Consider the following 8018-nt stretch of genomic DNA (forward strand, 5'->3'; position numbering starts at 1 on the left):
AAAAAAAAAATTTTTTTTTTAAATTTAAACAGAATCTCCTATACTGAACAGCCGAAGGTGTTCCAGCTCTACTCTTTCAGGTCACATCTCCGAACCTTTCCAAATACTTCCCACAAGTCATTTCCAAAAGCTCTTGAACCACGTGGTCAGGTATAGTCACAGGAAAGACCCCACTGTGGGTACCAAATTCTGTCTTGGTTACTTTTCTCTCATTGCTGAGACAATATACCTGACACTCAGAATTAAAGAAGTAAGGTTTACTTAGCTCACAGTTTGTGGTGCTTTCAGTCCATACTTGGCTGACTCCAAGGCAGAGTGGCACATAGCAGAGGGCAGAACACAGCAAAAGCAATAAGAGCAAAAGGGAGGAAAAGCAGAGAGCAAGCCAGTTTCCTTCCCTTACATTGTATGCAAACTATCTGCCCTACAGCAGTGTAGCACTCACAGCCATGAGTAAAAAACTCTAAAATCCCTTTCCATGACTGCATGTGGCTTTGAGGGGATACCCAGATACAAACCATAACAGATGGCTTTTATCAGATTGAGATAAAGACCATCTATTCCAATTTTCTATAGGATTTTTATCATGAATGAGTGTTAGACTTTATCAAATGCTTTTTCTGCATCTACTGAGGTGTTCGTATGGTTTTTGTCTTTGGCTCTGTTAATATGGTATATTACATTTATTGACTTTCCTATATAACAAAACCTCTAATAAACCAGGAAATTGTAAACAGTAAATAAGCCCTCCATATGCCAATTTTGCCCTCAGGAGAGAAAATTTTAAAGGGATTAGGAGGAGAAATAGAGAGATAGAAGAGGAAGAAATAAGAAGCAAGGCTGGAGGACAAAGTAAAGAAAAGGGTCCATTTCAAGGCATGTCTCTGCTGTCACTGGTAGACAACATGAACAGACAGAATCCAGATCCATGTTGATTAATCCCAGCAAGCCAGCCAAGCTTTACAGTGGGGTAGTGGATAATCCCAGCAAACTTTTAGTAGATAATCCCAGGAACCTTTAGTTCCACTGATGTTCAGGCTGGTGTGTGGCTCTGAGGCTGCAGCCCAATTTGTTCAGCCTGCAACACTCCATGTGCCTCCTGACAGCTTGAACTCAGCTCCTTGATCTCTTGCTTACTTGAACTAGCCAGCCCCTCCCTGACACTGGGAGCTGCTAGATCTCTCACTTTGCTCTAAATGTACATAGAAGTATAAGGAAATACACCAAGATGGGGCATTCTCTTTGCTGTTGTTACTGTTGTTTTGTTTTTTGAGACAGGCTCTTGCCATGTAGTCCGGTAGATTATCTTGAAGTCACTATGTAGCCTAGGCTGGCCTTGAACACATGTTCCTCCTGCCTCAGACTCCCAAGTGCTGGGATTAAATATTTCTCTTTATATCTCTCCTATGCATTTCTAAAATTGTTTACTCTTTAATGTCATAGTTCTTTTTTAAATATCAAAGTTTCAAAAGTGTAAGTGAACTTTTTCAACTCAAATTCTAGGAAATCCCCCAAAGCTGCTTTTTTTTGTTTAAGAAATAAGGGCTGTGAGCACAGCTCAGTGGTAGAGCACTAGTGTGCAGCAGGCCCTAGGATCACTGCTCAGAACCATCACCCCCTAAAAAAACACCTAACTACAATGACATCCACAGCATTACAATTCAGAAGTAAGCAAAGTCTAAACTAACTGCTTTGAGAGGGAATAAAAGGCAAAAAAAGGAGGTAAAAGCATTGCAGTCATTATAATTGGCAATAAACATCCAAGCGGGGGCAAAACGCAAGTTATTAGTAAGTAAAAATAAAATCTTCAGTTATTGCAAGGCTCAGACCAGGTGTATGAACTGGAGGGATTAAAAGATTTTGTCAAATAAATTAAAAAAAAACTGAGAAAGAATGAAACCTGTGTGTGAAGGGCAAGGACGGGGCTGTGGCCTGGATGCCACAAACCCTTCACAGCAGACCCAAAGCCAAGTGGGCCCCGCCAGGAACCGAGCTGGACCTATAAATAGAGACCTTCCTCTCCCTGTCATCATCTGGCTGCCGCCCTTTCTACTCTGGCTGACTTGCTGCAGGACTTCCTAAGCTCTGACTCCTACTTCTTCTCCGCTGAGGTAACGGTTAATTTGTGTGGCTCTTCACCGAGCTCTTTGGAACCCACTATCATAGGCAAGTAAACCAAATGTAGGACCAAATAAAAGTGCGTAAACAATCAAGTATTATTAATCTCTGAACTCATTTTTTTATTGTGGGCATAAGATTTGGTATTTTACATAAATGTAGTTGTCTTAGACTAGAACAATGATCCCACGCTCACATACAATGGAAAATAGTGATGTTTTGTGGCAGTTAATAGCTGTTATGTCCCGCCCCTGAAATTCCAATGTTGAAACTGGAATCCCCTATACTTCAACAAATACCTACATCCCTTATATTGGGATATAAGGTCTTTAAAGAGGTGATTAACTTAAAACGAGCCGGGTGTGGTGGCACACGCCTGTAATCCCAGCACTCAAGAGGTTGAGACAGGATTGTTCAGAGTTGAGACCAGCCTGGGCTACAAAATGAGTTCAAGGCCAGCCTAAACTGCATAGTGAGACCTGGTCTCAAAAAGACATAAAGAAAAACTTAAAACAAAGCTCTTAGAGTAGGCCCTTCTCCTATCTGACTAGTGCCTTATAATAAGTGGAAATTTGAGCACCAAAATACCAGGAATAAGGGTGCACAGAAGAAAGACCACCTGGGACCGTGCAAGCCCAGGAGTAAGGTCTCAGGATGAAGCCAAGCCTGCCCGCACCCTGACCTTGGACTCCCACCCTCCAGAACTGTGAGACAACATAGCTCTGCTGCTCAAGCTGTCCAGGCTGCGGGACTTTGCCTTGGCAGCCTTAGACAAGCAGGCAGTGACATCCTCACAGGACAAGTGACACTGCTCCCTGAGCAAGGCACACTGCAGTCTCAGGAGGCATCAGGTCTCTTGAGGGGAGCGCCGGAGGTTTGCCCTGCAAAATAGTGTCCCTGCTCAAGACCCATACACAGATGGTAAGGTTAGAGGAGCAGCTGAGGAACTAAGGATCCCCAACGGACCCAAATTTCTCCTGTGATTTCCTCTGCAGTGACAAGGAAGCTGCGTCTGTGCTCTGCAGCCAGCCTGAGAGACAACACCAGACGTGCAAGTCTGTGGCTTCCTGGTGGCATCTTAGGCCAGGGACATTAACCTCCTGGGGATCCGTTACATCATCTCTAGAACAGGGACCACAAGGGTGGCTGAGAACACCAAGAGAATTTCTCTGGTGCCCACCATATAGTAGGCCACCACGTAAAACAAGGATGGCTTCCTCCTTCCTCCTCATACTTCACATGTTACCTAGACACCAAACGTGACCTAGACCATCAGATAGCCCATCTCCCACAATCCGTCTTCCTCTCTGGCCAAGCCAGCTTCTCCAGTCTCGAGCACGCACCCATGCACAAAGGCAGAAGTCTCTTCCAGAGCCCCTGGGAACATCCGCCTCGAGGCTCCCCGGAAGGCAGAGAGGGTACTAATGACACATGTAGCTTCTAACAACCCTTCCCACTACTCCCACCTAAGCAAGCTGAGGGACATTATCAACCAGGCTTTCTTGCACCTTAACTTCCAGCTCTGAGAGAAAAAGAGGGAACTGTCCAACACTGAGCACACTTTCAAATCTGATTCTAAAGCTCAAGTCAAAAGTTTGCAAAGCTGTGATGCCGTCACCTAGACAATTATGACAATTTCTATGCCATAAAGATATTTGGGCCGGGGATATAGCTCAGTGGCACAGCACCTGCCTGGATTTCTGGTACAAAAAGAAAGACATTGAAGGGTTGATGAAACACAGGGAAAAGGGAGAAGGAAAATGCATAAAATTGTATAAAAAATTAAAAGATTTGGTCAAATAGCAGCTGGCTGCCATCTGTAGGAAGAGGAAAGTCTCTCGTCAGGCTGAAAACTCAGGCTCCAGACCCAAACTAAAATCCCAATCCTACCACTGACTGTGATACACCACGGCCCAGATCCCCAAGTCTTTCAGTGCCGGCTTTGTGGCACTGCGGTTAAGTGGTTAAGCTTGCAGCTTTTCTTTACTATTACTCTCAATCATACACAGCAGGGCCTAAAGGATCTCTTACACAGAGGTACTGATAACTATCTGAGAACTATGACATTCCTGTTTAAAAAGACAAACTAACAGGCAGGTGGAGGAGAGAGAAAAGAGAAGGAACAACATAAAAGAAGCAAAAAGAATCTGCTCTGAGAAGTGCTGGCATACCATAGATCTGAAGAAAGATTAACTCACAGCCTCACAGGAACAAATACAGAAAAGAGCAATGAAAAGAAGGCAGGACAGGAGTATCCCAAATTTGGGACCAGCCCAGACGGCCTAAGGGCATCTTGCCTCCAGAACAAAAAAAAAGTAGCAAAGTGCTTTCACTGTCCTCATTTAATCTGCAGAATAATGAGGCTCATTCCTATAAACACAGGTAGAAACCAAGGTCGAGATGCTAAGTGATCTGCCTCAGGTCACAAAGCCAGAAATTTGGAGCAACCTGTTTGTGCTTTTTTTTTTTTGGTACCTGAACTCAGGACCTTGCACTTGCCAGGCAGGCGCTTTGCCACTGAGCTAAATCCCCAGCCCCTCCATCAATTCTTTTTTCTAAATTTGTATTAGTACATGTTGGCAGCACAGACCGAGTACATTCATCATGGGCAGTTGGTACACATACATGACATGTCTTAAGCTCTCCACTGATTCCATATTCTCTCTTTGTCCTTTATTTCTCTCTAGTCATGAATCTTAGGTCCAACAAATAGCCTTCCCACTCTGCCCCCAGTCATTAACCTTACAATTAACTTTCATGGTTGAAAGCAGCACCATTCAATGTTTAATCTATGCTCCTGCTGGATAAACAAACATTTTACACATACACACACACACACACACACACACACACACATACCCTGCCACCTGCATGGATTGCCCTCTCCATATCCTCTCAGATGACAGTTTTCCTTTTCATAGTCTGTATTCCTAAGAAAATTTCCCCCAATATAAAGTTATCACATTGGCATACAGATTGTTTAACAAAATATTAAGATTTAGAGACTCATTCAACTTATTCAACTTGTCAAATATTTAACTCGGTTCTCATGTAGCTTGCCCTGTCAGGGACCTATATACACATCTAGAGATGCCAGGATATAGAAGGTATGCAGTAGGTGCTCCATAAATGATTATTACATAAACTGGCAAGCTAAAAAGGGGACAGAGAAGAGTACACAGCTCGGGAGCCTCTTGACAAGTAACAGCTACCACAGTCAGCTATTCAGAAAGTTTGCTACATGCACAATTCAACCTCCAGTGTGAGTTAATGGTCATTAAAAAGCCATCCATTGACAGCGAAGTTTGTAAAAGAAAACACATAGTGGGCAAAAGTAAATAAACTTAAAGTATGCATGGTATGTAAATGATAACCAAAGAACTTTGAAAACTATCCAGTTGTCATATTAAAAGCCCAAAGAATATTCTTGGGACTGTAATATAAGGAAAGACAAACACAAGAGCCACAGGGAGCCATGACCAACAAGCGATGGTGTACCAAAGGAATTTCCAATCCAATTCCTCATCCGCAAAGCATCCCTCTGGCCTCCTCACTTAGCAACAGAGGCTTTCCTTACACTGCCATCTGCCTGACTTCCAAGTTCCAGGGTGTGTCTTCCACTATTAACTGGAAGTTGGTTTTCTTGAGGGGAATTAAAGTCGTGATTGAGCAAGAGCTCACCTCTGAAAGTCTCTCTAACTCTAGGTGGACAGAAATTAAAACCTGAGCCTGGTTAAAAGTGAAGGTCAAACTCTGGGTCAGAGATAATCCCACCAACCAGAGTAATTTGCCAGGCTGAAACAACCAGCTGATCTCTCTCCTCGGCATCTGGTTAGCTGTCCCAGAAACGCTATAGGGAAACAGGATGAGAACCTGTGTGGGGATGACGTACCTTCATCAGGTCTCACTGGAGTAGGGACACACTGCCAGAACACTTGGGTCATCTCAGAGTTCTGAGGACAGGGAGCATTGGCTAAGAGGACTATGCTATGGCCCGGAATTCCAAAGGTCTGATAACAAGAAGCAGCTAAGAAACTAGAGTGTGACAGCACTCAGGATGGGATAGCAGTCAGAAAAGTCCAACCCAGGGGCTGGGGTTATAGCTCAGCGGCACAAGTGCCTGCCTGGCAAGCACAAGGTCCTGAGTTCAATTCCTGGTACCAAAAAAAAAAAAAAAAGAAAAGAAAAGTCCAACCCAGAGAAACAGCTCACAAGTAGAAAGAGCAGAACTTCAAAGCATGATGGTTGAGGATGAAAAAGCAAATGAGTGCAAAGCCTCAGCAAAAGAAATAGCCACAAAAAAAAAAGGTTCGTGGAGTAAAACAGGACATCAGCAGATGGAAGCCAGCAGCCACAGGTTAGAGATGTATGTCTAGAAGCCACCCCAGTATGGAGGAAGAATGAAGTCCTACAGGCAGACAGAAAATGAGGGCAAAAAATGGAAACACATATCAGAGGGTAAGGCAGAAGCTAGAGAAAGATGGTAGACTCGGAATAATCATGCACTTTTTAATAGCTGCAGACTTACAGATAGCACCTAAGACATCCAAGCATCCGTCTGCTATTGACATTTTAACTCATTAAAATGACTATACGGAAGCACGGTGTGGTGGTCCACGCCTGTAATCCCAGCACTCAGGAGGCTGAGGCAGGAGGACTGCTGTGAGTTCGAGACCAGCCTGGGCTACAAAGTGAGCTCAAAGCCAGCCTGAACGGCATAGCAGGACCCTGTCTGAAAAACAACACCAAAAAAAAAAAAAAAAGGCCACTCGCCCTCCCTACCTGACCAGGCCATTTGAAACTGAACAGGGCCCCGTACGGGTTAGCCCAGTCAACAGAGCAAAGTAAGCTGTTCTCCACAAAGTCTTCCATCTGACACTGTCCTCCACACAATTTGTAAACAAAACATAGCAGACCTGAGGTCAAAGAGTACACCTTTGCAATGGCATTCCAAGTGTCATTGGTTAGATAAAATTTCCATGACTCCACTAAAACAAAATCAGATTTTTTTCTGACACCCTGCAATTGGCTTCTTATCTTGGGCATAAAGCACAACCCGATGCCTTTCCGCACGAGGATGCCCAGTGCCCCAAGGACCTCTGGAACTCGGGCTATCAACCAAGGGCAGCGAAGGGGTCGCGCAGGGCTCAGAGGTTATGAGCGAGGGCGCCGCAGCCAAAGGCTGTCGCGGGCTTCAGCTAATCAGTAAGAGGATGCCCAAGGCAGGCCCCGAGTGCGGTGGCCCCACAAGCTGGTTCGGGGGTCTCAGCCGGGGAGACGCTGCGGGTGAGACCGGGACACCGACCTCGCGGCCTCTGCCTTCTGGACCCGGCTCTACGCGGATCGGCTGTCGCAGCCCAGGCCCCGCACCATCCCCACCGCCAGGTCCCCAGCCCGGCACCCCGCCTCCCTCACAACCCCGGGCCTCCCCGGTCCCCAGGTCCCCCAGCCCTCACCTCCAGAGTCTTCACCAGGATCTTCATGTAGACCTCGGAGATGCCCAGCGATACCCCGAAGGCCGAGGGCAGCAGGATGAGGCCGAGCACCAGCGTCAGCCAGGTGGAGAGCACCTTGGTGACCAGCTCCGTGCCCTCCATGCTCGGCCGCGGAGCACACGCGCGGCTGTCGCCGGTCCCCTGGTGGCCGGGCCGGGCTCGCGCGACCTCTGCGGCGGAGAAGAAGGAAAACTAAGAACTGCGCGACCGCCTTCCTCCTTCCAGCCTTCCTCCCCGGATCCCCAAGCTGAGGTCCACTCTCCGCCAGGGGCCAGGGAGGAGCCGGAGCAGGGTAGCCCCAGGGAGTGCGGAGCGAGTGACTCACAGCGCTCCAAGTCCACTGCGCCCACCCGGCCCCGAGAACTCTACTTCCGCGCCGCCCCGCCCTCGGGCCGCCCCCGCCCC

The 8018-nt window shown here is 46.6% G+C and overlaps 1 protein-coding gene across 1 annotated transcript in view; it reads right to left on the minus strand.

Moving 5' to 3' along the window:
• Gpat3 (glycerol-3-phosphate acyltransferase 3) overlaps window positions 1–8010 on the minus strand; it is a 73269-nt gene extending 65259 nt beyond the window's left edge. The window contains exons 1-2 of the mRNA XM_005401380.2: window positions 7939–8010; window positions 7575–7783 (exon numbers count right to left, since the gene is read on the minus strand). Coding sequence (XP_005401437.1) covers window positions 7575–7715 — 141 coding nt within the window. The 5' untranslated portion in view covers window positions 7716–7783; window positions 7939–8010. The remainder of the gene's footprint in view (window positions 1–7574; window positions 7784–7938) is intronic.
• Window positions 8011–8018: the final 8 nt, after the last annotated feature.

Source organism: Chinchilla lanigera, unplaced genomic scaffold, assembly GCF_000276665.1.
Source record: "Chinchilla lanigera isolate Chin_1 unplaced genomic scaffold, ChiLan1.0 scaffold00073, whole genome shotgun sequence".
Lineage (NCBI taxonomy): Eukaryota > Metazoa > Chordata > Mammalia > Rodentia > Chinchillidae > Chinchilla > Chinchilla lanigera.